Genomic DNA, 21,522 nt, shown 5'->3' on the forward strand with positions numbered 1-21,522 from the left:
CATGGTCGTACTGTTGCTAAGCAACAGCGACTGACAGTAGGGCTGACCAAATATACTCCATGACCCAGCAGCTTTTTTTTCCATGCATTTGTTGTGCAAGTTGCTTTTTATATTGATCTTGAAGGATTTTTTTTTTAGATATCATCTTTCAGTGGTTGTAAAACATTTTTAGACCACAAAGGGACCATAAACTCTTCACACTAATGAAGTTCTTTTAGCTTTTTGATGCTTTTCAGGCTTATAGTGCCTATTAAAGCAGTGAGGAGGCTCTCTGGGAAACATAGCCCACTCTCAATGAGGAATTAATTTACAAAAACATTATTAAGTTGTTAAAGGATAATTAAAAAGAAATAACATTTTGGTGGTCGTTGAGGATCTTCCCTCAATAGAAATCCCTGATGCAAGTAAACCATTATTCACATTTTAAAAGCTTAAAGGCTTAAAAACTAATGTTCAAAGTTGAAACAACGGACAGGACAACAAAATGTAAGCAAACACGGAAGTGCCAAAGTGCTTAGAAAGAAATCTGATTCAGCAATTAGAGTTAAGGTCTATAGGTGGCTTTAATATAGTAATTTAGCATAAATGTTTGTATCTAAAGTGTCACGTAAATAAAACAAATTTTAAAAAAAGAACGTAGGTCTGGACTTGGTAATATATTAAAAAAAATTGTTACCTTGCAATTAATAGGAAATGAAAAAATAACTTGTTCTGGTATTTCAACATGACAAGCTACATTCTGTCATGGCTTTAAATGGATTTAATCCTATTACACAATAAAAATATCCCTCACACACGTTGGTGTTTTTGTGAAGCTTTAGTTTATCTTGGTCATTGTCTGCTTTTTCACTCATTTTCAGTTTTTCCAGTCTTTCTATCTGACCACTTTCAGAGGAATGTTTTTGCTTTTTAAGCCTCTTAACACTGACCTGTGAATCATTCAAGCAGAAAAAAGGCACCTAACTCAAGGGATGAGCCAGTGTTGTGCTTACACCTAATAAACATGTTAGCAACAAACCAGTTCTAGATTATAAATTTTAGGCACAAGAAACAAGAACCCATCCCAAAAATATATAATTTCTTGCTACTTCTTTAGTTGAATCTATTAAAAGATGCTAAAAACAACATGGTTAATTAGCATAAAATAGTGTTTTTGCTATTTAGATCGCGGTCCCCAACCTTTTTTGCGCCACGGACCGGTTTATGCCTGACAATATTTTCAGGGACCGGCCTTTAAGGTGTCGCAGATAAATACAACAAAATAAAACTAGTACCGGTACCGAAAAAAAGAAGATTTATTCATAACACACGTGAAAAGACCCAGGAAAACAGAGTTAACGATAAAAACGATAACAAAATAACGCTAAAAACTGATAAAAACCCTGAAAACCATACATTTCACACCCGAGCCTCAACTCTCGCGGCCCGGTACCAAACGCCCGGGGGTTGGGGACCACTGATTTAGAATATTTAGATTATTTAGTGTGCAGTGTGTCGGTAACAAAATGATTAAAGTGCATAAGTGGAGGACAAAAGAAAAAGTGGCAGGCCTAAAAGAGCAAATGAACAGTATGTCAAAGTGATGTCCTTAGAAAATAGCACAAGACACCGACACCAACCCTGAGAGATGCATTTGGCCCTTCAATTGATACATCTACTGTTCACCGAAGCCTCATTAGAAATGGTGGAAGGGTGGCTGTCAAGAAGCTCCTCTTGACATATGACGGTTATAGCAGGCAAAAAACACAGACCCAGATGCAGGACTCTGAATACAGGAATGAACTAAAACAACAATGAAATCCAACACAAATGCAGGGCAGGAGCAGGAAAACTAAACACCAGGAAACACAAAGTAGGAGGACACACAAACATGAAGGAGGACATGACAAAGGACAAGAGGAGACACAATTTGTACTCACAAGATAATGGCAGGAGAGGAAACAGGTTGGAACATAGCTGAGTTTATTTTGTCTGTTTCATTGTCAATATGTACAAAGGAGGTACAAGAGTGTCTACAATCATCTGTTAAACACAGCAGCTGGTTTGCAGCTTCATTTCAGCAAGTGGCGTTGGGGACCTTGTCAAAGGTGATGTTGGGGATCTGGGCAGAAAAACTAAGCAACACTAACAGTCGTAGACCAGCCTGCCCAGAGCCTGGACCCTGACATTAACTAGAACAGTCTGGGAACAAAAGGCAGCCAAGAGATTTAAATGTTCTGGGGGGTTGGGGGTATTCCTGAAGACTACAGGAAAGTTTCCCTCTTAGAGTTCAGTCTGTACTGAAGAATAAAGATGGCTGTATATATATGCTGGCACATGTTTCAATAAACCAGTGAAACAATTCATTGTTTTTCCAGCAAAATATAAATGAATTATGGACTACTGCTCATGGTTTTTGTACAGTGTCCCCCAGTGAGCTATTTTTGATCTAATGAAGTAACTTCTTCTTCTTCTGCCTTTAATATAACTTAAAACAATAGGAAGAAAAATCAAGGGGAAATATCTGTTATGTTGACTCTGTTCAAAAATTCCTTTTCCTTTAATTACTTTATATGTTCTGGCCTCCCATTTCTCTCCAGATCTCATTCGTCTTCATTCTTCTATAACCACACACTGCTCTCGGCTCCTATTACAATTATGTAGTCATCAGGGGATTTGATTTTACAAAAAGGTCTTCTCGTGTATCCATCGTAGCTTCTCAGTCATTAAATAGAAAGTAGAGAAACCAAATTGGGCTTAATGATAGTTATTGCCTGCTAACTACTGGAGTGTATGCCTCAGTGCAAAGTACAGTCTGTCTTGAAGTTCAGTAACCCACTGAGGATATAACTAGCCACAGAAACAACCCCTGCCCTGATACTAATGTTCCTAATTCCCCAATAATTTGAAAACCAAACGTGCAGATGACAAAGACAGGTTCCTCTTATATTCCTTCAGCAAATCAGCACTGCAGCACAGTGCAGTCAGAGTGCCGATAAGTGTTGAGGCAGTAAATGGACTGAGGTCACACCGGTAATGGGACAGCAAAGTCAAGTGGAGCCACACTGAGAGATGGCAGGTTGTTAAGGAAAAAAAGTCCTGAGACCAGAGACGTGAGGGCAAAACAAGACGATGGGAGCAAGAGAGGAAAGAGGGATGGAGGTCTGACAAGAGTAAAAAGAGTAAGAGAATAAAAAGAAGACCGAGGAAGCAGAAGGAGGAAGTGTAAGAGAGGTCTTATTGGGGTAGAAGAAAGAAAAAACAGGAAGAGGGCTCTATATAGCAGTAGTTTCAAGGCTCACTTGTCTTGGAGGTGAACATTTTGAACCTTTCTGCTGTCTGACTGTCAGACTGTGGGTGGTAATGTTGGAGCATATAGGTCTGATTTGTGTGGTCAACTGAGACCACCGATGAAGTAAAATCACCACAATCATGACTGGGTTTTAGTCAGGATGTTGAAGAGGCTCGTTCGGGGCACACCGAACTTTAGAGTAATTTCTTAAAGAACTTCCCCAGCCATGAAATACTTATTCATCACCCTTTAGGAGGCATTTACTTCTAAAGTTGAGTTTAGTGAATTTCAACTTTTGGGATTTTGATGGATTTTTAACGTGGCCACTTTAAGAGGCCACTAGTGAATTTAAAAGCATTGTAGGGAATATGGGGAATTAGAGCTGTGGGTGTTTTTCTCTTGTGTTTTATGCTTCATGTTGTGGGTATTTGTATGCAATACATTGTGTTGTAGAGGTTGTATTTAATGTTTGCTTCCTCGGTCAAGAATCCCTTGTGAAATTTGATCTCAGTAGAACTTCCTGGTTAAATGAAGTTAAAACAGATCAATCACATTTCAGCTTGGGTGCCAATTGTAAGATTCTCCGTAGGGAATGATATGTGACACCAAACATCCAGTGTCTTCTATTCTCTTTGTTATTGAAATGTGTAGCATCATCATGCCTACATCTAAAGAGCTTCCTGAGACCTAGGGATGGGTATTGATAAGATTTTCACGATTCTGATTCCATTCCATTCGTCTATCCTGGCCTGAAAGGAGACACTACCGGTAGACTGCAGCGAGAACTGCCAGCATCTGAGCCAGACTCTGTCTGTCTCTCTCATCATGGTCACCTAAATGCACAGTAATGGCAGGTTTTGTAATAAGGCAGATCGTGCTAACAATATGCACTGTTAGTTGATTATTTACCTGCCGCATTAACGGGAGAGGACGTGCAAACGTTACCACTGCTGCTGGGTTGAGATTCACGAGTCCGGAGCGGAATTAAAAACACGACATTCATTTAAGGTCATCGCGTGTTTTGTGAGCAAATGCTTTTGCATATTCGTAGTGTTTCCTCCCTTAAATGAAATATCTACTTTGCAAGTATTGCAAGTTGCCCTGTTGTCATCAGTTCTCGAAAAGTATAACCATACTTTTGAGCGTTTGAGCCACCATGTTTCCTGCCAGGTAAATGACGCTCCGCAACGTGGTGACATCATTCGGGGAAACTGGAATCGATAAGGGAATCGTTTGCAAAATTGGCAAACAATTCCAAGAAATTGAAACACTGGGAACCGGTTCTCAACAAGAACCGGTTTTCGATACCCATCCCTACTGAGACCTTTGGGATATTTATGAATCTGGTACTGAGGTAAAAAAAACAAAACAAAAAACTAACCATTCCAGTCCAAGGAAAATATTCTAGAAGTAGAAAAGATTTTCAACAACATGAGAAAAAAATGCCAGTCTGTCTTGGGCTAGACTAGAAGTCTCAGATAATGTACGATTTCATTACAGGATGTGCAGGTAATGCTTGCACCTGTTGCTATTAGCATGCACACATTTATAGTCTGAACGAGAATCACAAGCTTAACCTGCATGTGAAGCTTGCCATTAAAAAGTTCTTTCTATCCAAAATGAACATTAGAGTAAAACTGCAGCTTGCTAACATGTACGCAAAGACTTTTTGGAATAAAGGATAAAGACAGAAGCTTTTTGGCTACAGTAACAGCGGACATTTTTGTGCATTGATTACAAGATTGACATGTTGTATCTTTTCTTTTAAAGAGTAACAAATTATTATGCACAAAAAGAAATTCAAGTGAGATTTACTTACTTACTAATGCCCATCTTTTCTTTTCTTTTTACCTTTTTTTGAACTTTTAAACTTGCAAATTGTGCAGCCAAAGCCTAATATACAGTAGTATTTTCCTAGTACACTTTCTTAGTATACATTAATGAGGCACAACGAACTGAAGACATTCTTTTCATGATGAACTTGGGTACTGTAACGGCTAGCGAGGCAAGCCGCGTGGAGTTATGAAGAAGGACCCAAAATACAGGCACTTACTTGATGCGACTGAGCTTTACTTACGATAACAAAAGCTAAACAAAAGCAAGGGAGGCAAAATCAGAACTAAGAAAACCTGAACTAGAAAAACTAAGGATCAAACAAACAAATCTGAAACCTGAAGGAGATGGAGAGCAGAGCAAACACGGGGTAAGATACACAGGGAGAAAACACGGAGTTAACATGGATGGACCCGTGGCGCGCACAAGAGAACACACACTTTATAAATACACACAGAGGGCAAGGAGGAAACTACACACAGATGGGAGACACAGCTGAACCTAATGAATATGACAAGACAAGGAGGATGCAAAGTGAATACACTAACATCAGACACAGACCTTCAAAGTAAAACAGGAAATACACTGACAGAACAAAGGGAACACAGTAACATGAGGGGCATAGAGACCAAAAGCTAAGAGCAAGAAATACAGAACCCAAAACACTAGTAAACATGAACCAAGTAGAGACTACAGACTACTAAAAATAATAATACAAAATCAAAACACTGAGTCACAGACCCAGGACCATGACAGGTACTGTGGTGAACATGGGTACAATCTGACACAGGGGTGTCCAATCCCAGTCCTGAAGAGCTACCATCCTGCAGCTTTTAGATACATCCTTGTTCTAACACACCTGAATCAAATGAATGGCTTGTTATTAGGCCTTTGCCAAACTTGGTGGCATGCTGAAGAGGTAATCCAACCATTTGATTCAGCTGTGTTGGAGTAGGGATGCATCTAAAAGCTGCAGTAGCTCTCGAGGACTGGGAAGCTCTCGAGGACTGGGATTGGGCGCCCCTGATCTGACGTAAGAAAATTCCTCGGTTTGTTTCAGTTATTTATTTACATTTTTTACTTACTTTTAAATTATTTGGTGGCAAACATAATTTTTCTGTTTGGCATTTTCATGATGATGAGTTTTGTAGGACAAAACAATAAATTCATTATCATTGGTAGAGAATTTTCAGTTACATTTTCACTAATATTTCAATGAAAGATTTATTCAGTCCTTCTGGGGCTCAGACAAACTTTTAAATCAATGGGATTTTAAGGCCATCAAAAGCAAATTGACCTTTAAAAGGCCTGGTTTGCAGTTCGTTCAAGAGCATACACAATGGTTTACAGCATAAAAATGAACACTACAGTGCTCAGTTGGAAAACAAATCATTTTTATTGCAGCTAGACAAATATTGATCCATGTGTGATACCTTTATTAACTATTCAGGGACTTGATTTTAAACCAGTTTGACTTAATCTGCTTCAATATTTTCCACTGTCTTTAACTTTGAACTAAATGAGACTCAATCACACCTCTGGAGTTTTCATGTGTTTAGAGTAAAAGTTTCTTAGAGAACTGTTTGGGCTCAGCAGCTCATCACAGACGCTCAGCGCAACCTTTTGCACTTACAGAAGAATCAGAGACGCTTATTCTTTCATATTTTTCCCTTTCTTGTGTCAAGTAGTACTTTTGATCAATCATAAAGCCAGGCAGCTTGTGACGGTAATTTCACTGGTTCCTAATTCATTCACTCTTCAGCTGCAGAAAGAAGCAGTCAATGATCCTCCCATTTTACCCCTGTTTCACATACTGACCACGTACATACACAAGCACTATTATTACCTCTCAGGTTCCAGCTTTTCATACAACTTCACAAGTTTGACAGGCAGTTTTTGAAGCGTCTAAATATTACTTTTGAATCATGTCTGGAGAGCAGATGTTCTTCAGTATATCCTGTTTCTTAAATGTATATAAAGGGGGTGAGAGAGAGAGAGCACAGTGGGGTGAGGTTAAAGATAAAGCTCACCTTACAGTTGTCATAATATCCTCTTCATTTTATGAAATCCTAAATGCAATGTCTCTCTCATTTCCTGTCTCCTTTGTTCTATTATTTTATCTGTTATTTAAAGCAATTTTATCTTTTTGCTGCAACAGAAAGGGAATAAAATAAACTGATAAATGTTGGCAAACAGACTTTGCAATGTTGTGAACTCAGTAGGTTCTCATGGGAATAATTGGCACTAATGCAGCAAATTATCAATTTGTGCTTGCAACACCATTAAATGCAAGACTTGGCTTCATGTTGCATTTATATTTTTCTTAGTTTGAGCCCATTTTTTGTTGTTGTTGCTTTTCTTGGTGGACCAACTCTTTAGTTTTATCCTGTTTTAGAAAAATCAATCTGAAGGGTTCAGACTCAAAAGTCTCACAACTTTCTGCCAAAAATTGGAGTTTCAAAGAGATCATTGTGATTCTTCATTCTTTATTTATGATTAGTCAGAGTTTGCTGCTCTTCCAAGGATCCAAATAAAAAGAATTATAAAAAATTAAAAAAAACTCGGTATCAATGGACTGGAAGGAAAAACTAGAAAAAGCGAAGCTGTAAAGAATCAGAAAATATAAGGGCTAAAGTTACAGATGAAAGAATAACAAGTTAAAAGAAGACATTCATTTAAAAAAAAGCTTTTTGATTCAATCTACACTGCCTTGGCAAAATTGTTGTTAGACATCCCAATTAAAGCTACAACTACCCAAGAATTGCTTTCATGATTTTGATTGTTGTTTTCTCTATAAAACATAAGAGATCTTTATATATTTAAAAAGAGCACTGTGTTAGACTAAAAACTGATCAAAGTATTTACATATTGTTTAACTGTTTTAAACTTGTTTAAAGGTCCTCATATTCTTGCACACCTTTAATCTAGAGTTGGTATAAGCCTCCAGTAACTTGAAATCCTATCATGTTTCCCCCAAACACAAAGACAAGCCATTATTGTAGAATTTGCTGTCTAAAACCTTTTTCTAGCTGGTGACTTCAGCCTCAGTCAGCATCTTTGGGAAAAACTGGAAACTGAGCCAGGCCTTATCGCCCAACATCACTACTGGGATTTCAGCTAAATGTGAGCAAAAATCTGCAGCAGCTAGATAGCAACATATTTATGCTCATTTCAGACTTGAAATTACATTTTCAGCAATCCCAAATGAGTGTATTGTTTGGGTGCCGACTTACAGACATACTCAGTAGCAGCATGTTACAGACACAAGAACATGACAGCAGTCTCTGTCATATATAATGAAAGAGAGAAACTTGAAAATGCAGAGATAAGAGCAGTCATGTAGTAGCTGTGAAAATTACTACAGAGTTTGTGTGATGAGTTGGCAGATTCTCATCATTAAATAGGTATTAGTCATCTTCTCCGACCTCCCGCCTACCTTGTCTGATGCTGTGACTTCTTCTTCTTCCCACACCCAGAAAGCCAGACTGGCCAGGATAAGAATAGCCAAGTCCGGCAGCGCCAACGCCTTCCTTCAGAGCAAACGCAACGGACTTCTCAACGAACTGCTGGAGCTGACGGTGAGAAAGACCCCTGACCCTCTGAATGCGAAGATCCACCAACAGCAAAGTGGGCGCGATGATTTCTTGGAAGCTGTTTTAATGAAGTGTGCTCATTAAAAATGGTGCAATGCCAGCAGGTTGTAATTCAGTATTAATCATATTGTTCCTTGTCAAACGCCCATGTACTAATTATTTCAGTTCACTGCAACTCAGTTGCTTGGAGGCAACAACTTCACATCTGCAGTACGCAAACACAAGCAAAGTGGCAACAATTACTGTCAAATAAACAGAGAACAATTTAAAAGTAATTTAGAGGCTATAAAAAAAGAAGTTGGAGCCATTACATTCTTGTTGTTATGCAGGGCAGAGGTGATAGCAGAGGCTAATAATGCCCCATGTGAGTGTTATCTGTGTAATAACACAAAGTGCTTTTTTTGGTTGTTCATCAGTCTGAGACTTGATTTAATCCGTGTCTGTGAAAACAGTAAGCTGAGGTTATCTAGGATGTAAGATTGTTCTTACTTGCTTGTCGAGTCGCTCTTGGTGATAATTAGGTTGTTAGTGCATTAAAGGAGGCTTCAAAGCAAAACGGAGCCACTGAACAATGAAACAGTGGAGACAATAGAGATTAACTTGAAAGTAGTTTTGAAATTCAGTTTCTGCAACATGCATCAGTCTGTTTCTCAGAGGACATAAATAATTATTTACTCTACTGTAATGCATGTCTGCGCGTAAAGATCAGAACTTTCTACTTTTTGAATCAATCATCCCCCACTCTACATTTACTCATCTCTTTTATACAATATATATATATTTTATAACCACCGTGGAAAAATGTGTTAGGTAACGTGTGAGCAAATTGCCTGAATCCCATCCATCTAGACCATCGCTCGTGTTTTCAGTGACACACTCCCCTCCTTGCAGATGGTTACTAAAATCCATTTGGACCTAATAGAGTCCAGTGTGAAAGCTCATGGGTGTCTGCAAGTGGTTAGAATTATCATATAAATGCCATCTGTGAGCACTGAGCACCCCCCCTTTCCTTTTCGTGTCTGTGATGAAGCTGCCAGAGTCCTGGCGCATCAAATTACGATGGTGTCAATTCTGACAGTCGGTGACGCTGCGTGGGTCCGAGGTAGGAGTGAGTGGAGATATATGACAAAAATCACTGATTCTGTCACAGTCATTAGTTAGACTAGAAGTTCACTCGGGGTCTGGTTGCATCTTGGCTTTTTTCATTTGTTACTTAGATCACGGGTATTGATAATCCTGTTGAGTTTTATGGTAATCTTGCATACGAAGGCATTACAGCTTTATCTCTTATCTGATCTTTTTTCCAGGAGTCATTTAAATCTATAAAAAACTGCTCAAAACAGTATCACAGAGGAATGGTGCGTCATGCACTAAAGAAACAAAGAAAGAAGCCACACACCCATAAAAGCCAGCTTCACTTATACAAAAATCAGCACATACAAGAACGCAAAAAAAGAAGGCTGTAGTGAAATAGGACAATATATATAAAGTAAATGAGTGGATCACTCATTTACTTGATGCCATCAAGCCTTGAAATATGTATATAAACATATATTTGTACTTCCTGCATTCCCATGCCATCAGCTATGCATTAGCACACTTTCAGGTTTCCAAAATGATCAACTTTCCGCCCCAGGAGCTGAGTGTTCCTAGTCTTGATAATGCGCTTAGACCAAATCAAATTTTTCATAGGTATTATACCTTATGTCACCCACTTATTTTTGAAGGTTCTCCATTTCAGAAAAAAATAAATAAAGAACTTTTTCCTTTTACAGAAAGTAAGGATACATAAATAAGTCTGTTGAAATAAGTCTGAATTATCTGTCTGGCAGCTCAAAAAGGTGAAACACAAGATATTTATTTTAATTGTTATTAAGAAACAATGGCTTTTTTTCAAACAGCAGCATACATCCAGAATATATGCTATAAAACTCCTGAACAGCTGACCGACCCCAACTGCGATTTGTACATCAGCACACTTTGAACACAACACATTAAGCTCCTTTGTACATCCATCTACATCGACATATGCATACCTCACTTGTCTTCACTTACTTATTTTTGTACTTATTTATTTATCTTTCATTATTTTTTTATCCTTATTTTTATCTTTATTATCTTGTTCCTTTAACCCTTACCTAACTTGGCATTTGTGTATGGACACCAAAGGAAGAATTTCATTGCACAGAGAAATGCTATTTCTTCTGTACACATGACAATAAACACTTTGAATCTTGAATCTTGAAAAAGATCTGAGTTTAGGTGCTATCTTGATCAATGTGCTATAGAAGTATGCAACAACTCAGACATCAGCTTAAATAAAACTATATTTATTATTTCACTGGTTACTCAGCAAATGAAAGGAAAAAAGGTGGGAAGCTTCACAATTGTATTATTTATATTCAACATATGTATAATTGCACAAACAGTGACAACAAGCAGACCCAACTTTAAAGGGAGGCACTGCTGTAGTGATTCAACAGCTAGCTTAGACCTCAATCACAAAGGCCTAGAGATCCGGTATCCACAGCTCACCAGGAAAACTGGGTGCATGGAGGTTATTATGAGTCACTTGGTGAAACTGGTTGCAAAGACGATGCTGCACCGATTACCTCTTTCGGATGGCTTTGGTCGTTAGCAGGTTGCCATGGCCGCCCACAGTTATGGTAGTTTTGGGAGTGGGAGTTTTTCCTTCCCGCTGTCACCAAGTGCTTGCTCATAGGTGGTCGTCTGATTGTTGGGGTTTTCTCTGTATTATTGTGGGGTCTTTACCTTACATTATAAAGTGCCTTGAGACAACTGCTGTTGTGTTCTGTATAGAAAATCTTGTCTGCAATTATAACCTAACTATTACCAAAAATGGAGAAAGTTTGCCTTCAAAATCAAGTTATGCCTTTTACTTTGAGGTACAACTCTCTGTTTTCACTACCACTTGGAGAGAGCAGTTGGCAAGTGTTTGCAGGTGTTCAGTGTAACCTCTTTGTGACTTATTTCACCTTGTGACAAAGGTGAGGCGTATTCAAGGAATACACATTTAATCCTCATGACCAGTGATTGCCAGATGGTGACCAGCTGGTCTAGGCCTGTGTGACTGAGGCCACAGCACATAGCACTCTATATATCCTGGACTCACAGCTAAATGCCAAACTAACTGACATTACCCTTCACACTTCCATTGAGGCAATGGCCAGGCCAGCCCCAGAATACAGAAGTAACTTAACACTGGATAAAGAGCATTAATGTCATTCTCTAACTGATTCGGTAATATGTGATTGAATAGTGCAGTTACAACATCAGTTCGATGGCCAGACTGACAAATCACAGCCCTCTAATGACATCTCCAGGAACTTGACATTTGGGTCATACATCCACTTTGAGGATATTGAAAAATGCCCAGATAGTAGAAGACCTTCTTGAATCCGAAATAAATAAATTGAGTTGCTACAAAGTAACAAAATTAATAAAATAACCTATAAAAAGAGTCCTGCATCCCTGAATACATCTTTAATCGAGACAATTAATTTTTGGATTATTTCATTTACTCAGTCCCTCAAAAAGAGATGTTCATATAATTTTACACATCTCATTATTACTGTTATAGTTTTGGACATCACATGAATAACACTGAATACTTTAGGGCAGAGGTTCCCAAAGTGTGGACAAAAGGTGCAAACACATAGAAAAATCGGTGTTTTTAAAAATACCCGTGTACATGTGGGCGTAGCCTGAGTTTTTAAAAAAATCTCAGTTTTTGGTGATTCGAAACACCACTTACGTGTGGACGAAAGGCCCAAACGCGTAGAAACAGCTGCGTTTTCAAAAATACCCGTGTAGATGTGGACGTAAAACAGTTAGTAGTTTATTTCATTGCTACTTGTAATTTACTGCAGTTTACTTGTATTTGTTTAGTTGTTTACTAAATGTACTAAATGCAATGGAGTTTGAAAACAAAATATAACAAAATACGGGAACCACTGCTTTAGGGGGAGTTTTTTATTACAAATACATTGGGAAAAAACACATTTAGTTATTGTCCTATCATTCATTGGCAGCACGGTTATCGTGATCAGCTTCCTTTTACTGACTACACAAAGTCAGCTTCTTTATTTACATGAAAGACCATTGAATCTCGCTCTGTATCTATATTATGTGTGTATAGGTCCTCTGCCAGAGGGTAAATGCACAAATCCAGCGATCGGAAAACGTGCCCACGTGACTGTGTTGTTCATGTTCCTGGAATCCAAATGAGAGTCCTTGGGCTGGTTCGCCTCCTACCCCAATCCTCTGAGTAACAATGAACAGTGTGGGGAGAGAATTAACCATTTTCAGTTTTCATGTTATTTGGCAATTGCAGTTACTTTGAGACAAAGGAATATTAAAGGCTGAATTTCAAACTAAGCCTGTCAGGAAAAATACCAAGAAAGGGTTCCATAAGTTTCTGCTTCTGTGGGGGTTTTTTCCCTTCCTCAAACTCTGTGATCTCTCTTCATTCTGAAGCTTCTGACATCAATAACTGTTTAGCTGCCTCCAGCATCAAATAACACTCAGCAGTACCTACTTAGACAATTAAGTTAGAGGATTCGTAGTAGCACGGTTTTATAATTTGTATGTTGTTTGCTCAATAAACTGAAATTGGAAGTTATTTTGCTGCTTGCTTAAACAAGGAAACAAATCAAAGAAAAACAGTAGGCGGATTTTTTTTTTTTAAAAAAACTACAAAATAGGAAATAAATTACAAATTGGAGAAAGTGGACAAACCACTTGCTAAGCAGACCTAAAGATAAGGGATCAATTCACTCTAAACAGGAATGTGGTTCACTATGTAACAAGTAAATTATTTGAAAGCAACTGGCAGGAGCTGTTGTCTACCTGTTCATAACTGAAATGAGGAGAAACTCATCAAACATGAACAAGAAGAGTTCAGATGAAACTGAATGCCATGAAGCAGAACCTCTGGCTTTTTATTACTACTTCATTACTAAAAGTTCATTTTCAAAGTATTAAGTATTGAGTAAATATCAAAGAGTAATCTCAGCATCTGGGTCTTTATGTTTAGAGATTTATGTCCAAGGGCAACTTCCTGAATAATTTCATAATACCTACTAATATCTACTGTGTGTGTGTGTGTGTGTGTGTGTGTGTGTGTACAATCAGGGTACAGAAGAGGATGAGCAGAAGCTGACCCAGAAGTCCATCTCTCTGTTAGAGAGCCAACACCACCACCTACTGCACTGTCTGGAGAAAACAACAGTAAGTGCACTCTGTTATAAATATACATGTCCACTGTATAGCTATGGCTGAAAACTTGGCTAACATTAATGAAGCTAGCGATAAAACTTTTTTAGATTTTCCAAATGTTACCTTTTCCAAATGCTTGCTCTTCACACTGACTTTGCATGTAGCTGCCAACTTCCCCCAAAACAGATGAAAAAAGGTGTTTAGGGCATTGCCAAAAATGTCTGTCATTGTCACAGTAAGGTGTTCCTTGCTCTCAAATCTGTGGTTTGAGTTCAGCTGGAAGCAAAAAAACACATTCTTGGTAAAATAAATAAATTTAAAAAAATGTCATAATGTTTGCACGCCAGGTTGACAGTTGTTATGGGACTTTGTGGGTGTGGGGTTTAGAGTGGGTCTGTAAAAACTGGAACTTGCAGGGTTTTACAACTCAGCTGCACCATAAACTACATTTGGCATATTACGATGCCAAATCAGCTACACTGCAGTGAACCTGGTTTCTGAACTGCCCACCACAATTTTGTCATGCAGTTCACACAGATGAGGCGTCACTGACGGCACACCAGTGTGTATTTGGACAGAGGAATACTCTCTTTTATTATTTTCTCTGTGTTGTCGCTTGTAATGTATTACTGTGTTTTGCGATGTTATCACTGTTTTTCACATTTCTATATTGTTTTATATTTATTCAAACTGAGTTTTTGTACACAGTTGTTCAGATTTTCAGGCATGACAATGAAGTAAAGATTCAACATTTAAATGAGTTTCCTTTCAGTACTGAATCACATTTAATTTAAGGTTCCCTATTAGACAGAATACGTCAGTTTATACTTGTGATAGTCAGTCGAGCTTGAATTAGAACTTTCTGGCTTCAAGCTAACAGTTGTACATCATAATGTTGGACATTTATGTATTCCTTTAGTCTCTGTATGAGGATGAAACTACTCTTGAACTTAAATTATGATATTAAAGGAATATTCACAGTATCTGTTAAACGTAACTACCCCTAAGTTCACTTAAACCTGGTCTGTGGTATACTTGTGTTAAAGTTTAGCTATGGTAACCTGTGCAGACCTGTGCAACAAGACACAGAAGACACTGGTTCGTACTACAGTTTGAGGACAGGACAGGATTTAGATCATCATGTAAAGGTTTGTCTCAAATCTGCATCCACTGTAAAGTCTTTAAAGCTACTGTTGCAAAAGATGTTGGCTAAGATCTGTATTAAACACTGACAGTGTTATCCAGGCAGCCAATAAAGGAAATCAGCCAGGTGCATGATTTTTGTATGATAAGATGAAGGTTATTTTTATAATTTCTTTAAATTATATTTGTTTTGGTGTGGTTCCTTTTGTAAAATTATAAGTGAAGTACAACTGGGCAACAAGTCCTATAACTCTGTTGTGTAGCCTTTTTACAGACTGCTGTTTTTCCTCTCTCCTGTTTTGCTATCCCCATGTTTTTTTCATTCATCTTTTTCTCTCCAGGCTCACGAGTTTGTGGACGAGCAGATATACGAGCAGAACTGTTTGGAAACGGCTCTGCAGACCTATCCCTCACGCAGTCCCTCTGTATCCAGCCATGACAGCTCCACACGTACCTGTTGTAGTCGAAAGAGAAAGAGAAATGTTCCTCTGCCTAACACCAGCCTGCCCATCACCCATTCAACACACCAGGGCCCGCTGCAGGAGCTCAGTGCCATCCACATACAGTGTGGTGACCCACTGTCGCACACCGCCAGGTGAAACAAAAACAGATGCAGGGGCAAGCATCAGAGGTTTGGCAAAAATTTCAAACTCCTGTTGTTTGGCCATTGAAACTGTTTTATGTGTGCAAGCATTAATCTTTCACTCCAAAACACATCTCTGGGGTACACTTTGAAGTCCCTCACCCGACTCTAGACATTTAATAGATGGATCTGAATAGACAATTGTCAACATTAATCCAGCTGCATTTAAATAATCTAATTAAATAAAATATATCTTTGAGAAATTAATTGTACTTTTTAACTAACAGAGTACATTAACTTTTAAAAATGTCATTTTAGTTTTGTACAGCTTTATTACACAAATTCCACTCAAAATAAAAGGTCTTTTAAGGACTCACATGTTTCATATTTTACTTCTCAAATGCATCACTAGATACACTATATGGACAAAGGTATTTGGTCCAGGTGTTTTCAGTCCCATCGCTACAGATGTATAAAATCGAGCATTTAGACTTGTGCCTTCACAAACCTTTGTGAAAGAATGTGTCGTTCTAAAGATCTCAATTAATTTGAGCACGGTACGGTACTAGGATACCATTGTTGCAACAAGTCTGTCTGAAATATCTTCCGTTCTAATATTCATCGATAAACTGTAAGTGGTATGCAAATTGCAAAGTGGAAGCATTTAGGACCCACCGCAATTCAGCTACTAAGTGTCAGACCACGTAAAGTTACAAAGTGCTGAGGCACACAGGGCTTAAAACTTACCAATGCTCTGCTGACTGAATAACTGCAGAGTTCCAAACCTCCTCTGGGATAGCATAGAAACTGTCTGACGGGAGCTTCGTGGAATGAGTTTTCACGTCTGGAGAGCAGCATGTGAGAACAATGCCAAGCGTCTGCTGGAGTGGTGTAAAGTCCACTGCCCCTGGATTCTGGAGCAGTGGAAATATGTTCTGTGGAGTTCCAGGCAGAATGACGGATTAGTCTTGGTTTGGCAAATGCCAGACCCCTCCTCCACCGAATTTTACGTTATAGGGTTGTTTATTTTTAGGATTGGTCTGGTCTGGTTTGGACTGATCTATGCTTCAGTGTTGAAAAAATCAGTTTGGGGAAGACCCTTTTCTCTTCCAGCATGACTGTATCCCAGTGCGCAAAGCATGGGCCATAACATTATGATCAGCTGATAGTGCTGAAGACCTTGAGTGACCCACACAGAGCCCATTAAACACCTTTGGGATGAACAAGAGTGGAGATTGTGAGTCATACCCCTCATCAGTGTCTGACCTCACAAATGTTCTCCCGGTTGAATTGGCAAGAATTCCCAGATACACTTCAAAATCTTGTAGAAAGTCATCGCAGAAGAGTAGAAGCCATTATTGCTGCAAAGGGGAGACCATTTTAATGCCTATGAATTTATAATGGGGTGTCATAAAAGCTCCTGTAGGTGTAATGTGTAGGTGGCCCAGTACTTCTGTCCATAAAGTCATAAAGTGTTGTTTTAAAGATTTATTTAGGCATAAATAATAAAGCTGACTGTGAGTGCAGTTAACTGATAAAACTTTGGTATATAAATTTCTCCAGAATCTTCATTTCCTGCCCAAATTTACAAAAACATTATAGAAATTACAGAACATGTTTTGCTTAAAAAATGATGTAATTACATATGCAATTACTACTGTTTGTACTAGACATTAACCACATTTAATTATACTTAACAGCCGCTCCAACCTCAACCTTAAAACTGACGAGAGCAGCAGGATCAACTGCAGAAGTGGCCGGATCACCACAGCCATCATCAGCCTCCCAACACCCCCTGCTTTAACCCCTGATGGAGACGGGCTCCACGGGCCCCCACAGCGGAGGCCGCCCCAACCTCCAAGTCACCCACCACCCTTGAGCATTCAGACCACAACAAGCTCAGCTGGCGCCAACATCGTCAAAGTCTCGGCTCTGTGACTGTGTGGCTGACAGATGTAACTCACCCCAACAGGGGGAAGAAAAGAAGAGGAGGAGGAAGCAGGTAACACTACATTCATGGACGTACCATGTTCCCTAATACAGGGTCAGTGAGAAGAGAGGTGTACTCCAGAGGACTCACCAGTTATGGAGACATTATTGAGGTAGAGGACTGTAGATATGTGACCTGAGAATCACGCTCGTGTCATGTCGTGTATGTACTGTAGATACGATGAGAGCTGCTGCATTTCTAAACGTTTCCTACAGCAGTGGAGATGGTGGAAAATAACTGATGATATTGTGCAACTGGCAGAAACATCAGCAAACCCTGTTGACCATCACAAATTCACAGTAAATTTGACGTGAATTCACAGTGAAAAAGAAGATTTGTTGGATTAAATACTGAAGAACAAAGCTGTTGAATCTGATTGGTCATGTTTGTGTTATGTGATTGTCTATAGTATTTTGAGAAACATAAACTGTTTTAGTTTAAAGTCGCCATGCCTGATGCTGCTAATATCATCCCTGAAATGTGTATTTCATTTGTTGCAGACTGGAAACAGCGTTTCTTTGTTTTCGTTGGATAATTGTATCGATACATTATGTTGATTCCTCAAACCAAACTGTGATTTTAGTTGTATTTGAAAAATCCCACTGAATGTGGACTGAAGGCTGACGGTCTTCGTACTGCATTGAAACAGAGCAGTGGTTCTCAGCCTTGAGCTGACCGGAGAATTACTATAAAGCAAATGTGTAATTTAATGTTGAAGGATGAGGTTACAGTACATCCCATGAAAAGACCAAAACCAACCACTTGATTAGTTGAAATTCATTCATCCTAATCTTAACTGTTTGTGTTACAAAAACACAGGAAAATAACTTGTTTTAAATAATTTTCTCCTGCAGATTAATATATGTGTTGCAGTAGTTTGTACAGCAGAAGGACAATGTACACGAGGGTTCTGACATGTTAATGTAAAGAAGAAACAAGCCATGCAGTGAAACAGTGATAATAATAAAAGGTATATAACATGGCATATTTTGGGAGGGGAAATACTACAACATTTGGTTTCAGTACAACAGCAAGTGTTAGTAAGGCCAGGATACTGAATAACATGATTGTATCGACAGTGTCCCAGAATGAAGTATCGTTTATGGCTCAGTCACACTACAGTAAAACTGTTGCATTCAGCAACCGATTGCAGGTAGTTTCAAAAACTAACTGGGTGCCCAATTTTGATTGTAAGGGGATTTTGTAGGTTACGTGCTCCGAGGCAACCTGTGTCCAAACAGTCTGACTCAAACCGACTCCAGTCACTCTCAGACAGACTGGTTAAAGCTTGCAAATAATTACCGTCTAATTTATAAATGTAGACAGATTGCCAACAAGTAGCAATCAATCTGAGTCAGTCTGTGCAGGACTCATCTGTGCCTCATCTCTTTGCAGTTGATTTTAACACAAATTGTTGCCAACTGCTTGTATTCCTAAATAAAAGCAAAGCTGTATCTATATCATTTCGCTGTCCTGCAGCAACGAGGTTGAGGTTGTAACTGGACTCTGAATGTAAGTAGTTCATTTAAATTTCTGTTGAATGTAAATTTCTGTGTATGTAGATAGCAACAGATTTGCAACAGACAGCAACAGATTCACAATTTGCCAACTGGAGCCCCTTCTGTCACAAACTGACAGCAAACTGAAGACAGTAACTGGGGTTGCAGACCTGGTCCCCATCTTTGAAAAAGCCATTTTGAAGGAAGCAAGATTCCAAGTCAACTGCACAAACTCACAATATCTTTGGTGTCATGCTCTCCAAGCACTCTTTCCTGGTGTGACTGTAGCAATTTCCAATCTTAATAACACCACAATTTAATTTCAAATATCAAAAAAAGTATTTTCAAATTTTTTTTCACAACTTAAGATTGGAAATCGTTGTGTTTGCACAGATTCACTTTGATCGTCTCTTGATTTGCCGGTTTTAAATCATTGCATTTCACCTTTTTTCCTGCCATTGGCAACATTGGGGAAACAGATCAAATTAGGTCACATACATGGCATGAATTGATAGGATGTTTACATTTAAATAGCCATCATAAAAAAATCTTAATTTTTTGTAACTAAAAATAAGGTTAAACTTTATTTATTATATTATACTGTGGGTACAAGTGGGCTGCAGCCCAGACTTTGAGGATTACTGGGCTAGGTTAAATTCATTGTTACATTGTTGCCATCTTATGGAACAGAAACAGAGAATATTGCCGGGCTTATCCTGACAAACAACCTACAAAATTCATATTAAAAAATAAATTGTGGTTAAGTGCTTGTATGAATTTGATAGCGCACTGACGCTTTATGCCCACTGTGCTGCTGCCACTCAGGTTGAAGGTTGAGCAGGACACTGAAATGGAAAATAATACTGTGCATGTTCATCATGAATGTTTGGGTATTGAATGCCATGAAGGTTGAGTACCACTCGACCTGGACAATTACAGGAATGGAACGTATCTGTGTTCGGTTCGGCATTATAAAACTAAAACTAAAACGAAATCCGCTGAATATTTGAAAATATTTTAAGCGTAGATAAAATACCCAGAGCTAAAAATTATTTGGTTTTTCAGGTATTCTGTCTTACCTTAAAAATTTTAGTTGATTTTTTTTTTTTTTTTACTTTCTTTTTGACATATTTGTAGCCCTCTGTTTCTTCTCTAAATGTCTCTGAAAAGATGTGATTTCACTGATGTCTTGAAATATTTGTGTGCTGTTCATAAGACACTAAGCACAACTCATATCTTCTAAAACGTTTAGAAAAATAAAATAACTTAATCCCCTTAATGTTTTCAGTGATTTCCACCTTAAACATGTTTTTTTCTTACATTAAATGTGTTTATCTTGAAAGCCAGTTAAACCAATATTATACCAGCTTCTGAGCAGGATAAACAGCACATGTAAGTGACCCTGGAGTTGGCATAGTTTTGTCAAACTGCTGTTTTTAAGGCCAAAAACAAACTCATTCTAAAGAATATGCAGCTAATAAGTCGGTCAGTCTCAGAGATGCTCACAGGATGGCAGCAGAGATACTTTCTAACACTAAATCAAAATGAGCTGAGCCCCGTAGGACTGATTTCTGGCCTTACTCCTCACTGGATTATCATTTCTAAATCTACTAGCTGCACACTGTTGCACATTTGAAGTCGGTAGATGCGTGTTTGGAATAGTTTGTGCCAAGTGTGCTATAGTTATCTGTATCAATTACATAATGTGTTTATTTGTCTCTTGGTTTGGTTTGTTAACGTGGAACTTGATTATTTAACTTAATGTGCTTCTCAATCATGAGGTACCAAGTGAGGTCTTTTTTGCTGTACTGGTATTTTTTGTGTTGCATTTCTGTATTTTGTCACGTTTTAACAACGAGGTGAAAGTATTGTGTGAAAATGGTCACTTTTCCGTCCTTTGTAAGAACAACAAAGTAGTGGTATTATTTATGCTGCTTTACAAAAACAAACCCTTTAGACATTTTTTGTCTCGTTATTGTTGGAAATATTGAGCATCTGCCCGGCCGTGGTGTTCATAAGCTGGATCTTGGTTACCATTAAAACAGTATTTACATATTAAGGCTTTTTTGCAGCATCATAGACCACGTTCACCTTTTTTAAAAATGTATATTAAGAGAAATCACCTTTCTCACACCAGAGTGACTCATATATGAAGATTTTTGTTGTGATTATCTGATGGACTTTACTTCAAAGGCGTTGTTGAGGTCTGTTTTCTAAAAGTCTTGGCATTGCTGTTTGTGTTGTTTCTTATTCTTTTTATCTTTTGAACTGAGCTTTTTCTGTCTGTTTGCTGTGTGTACGGTATTCTGTCAGTTTGTTTGTTATAAGAACTATGAAGTGTCAGAAAATTAAACTCTGCCACAACAGTCAAA

General features: G+C 38.4%; 1 protein-coding gene across 2 annotated transcripts in view; it reads left to right on the forward strand.

The window, feature by feature from the left end:
• The window catches only part of LOC146387665 (A-type voltage-gated potassium channel KCND3-like), a 91,121-nt gene extending 69,599 nt beyond the window's left edge, over window positions 1-21,522 (forward strand). The window contains exons 4-8 of one of the 2 annotated variants that reach the window (XM_084929440.1): window positions 8,581-8,682; window positions 13,852-13,947; window positions 14,982-15,083; window positions 15,420-15,673; window positions 17,362-21,522. In XM_084929440.1, the coding sequence (XP_084785566.1) occupies window positions 8,581-8,682; window positions 13,852-13,947; window positions 14,982-15,083; window positions 15,420-15,673; window positions 17,362-17,599 (792 nt within the window). In that variant the 3' untranslated portion in view covers window positions 17,600-21,522. The remainder of the gene's footprint in view (window positions 1-8,580; window positions 8,683-13,851; window positions 13,948-14,981; window positions 15,084-15,419; window positions 15,674-17,361) is intronic. The other variant, XM_084929441.1, reaches the window with a different exon arrangement.

This window comes from Perissodus microlepis, chromosome 5 (genome assembly GCF_051167445.1).
Source record: "Perissodus microlepis isolate ML-2025 ecotype Zambia chromosome 5, ASM5116744v1, whole genome shotgun sequence".
In the NCBI taxonomy this organism is placed as follows: Eukaryota; Metazoa; Chordata; class Actinopteri; order Cichliformes; family Cichlidae; genus Perissodus; species Perissodus microlepis.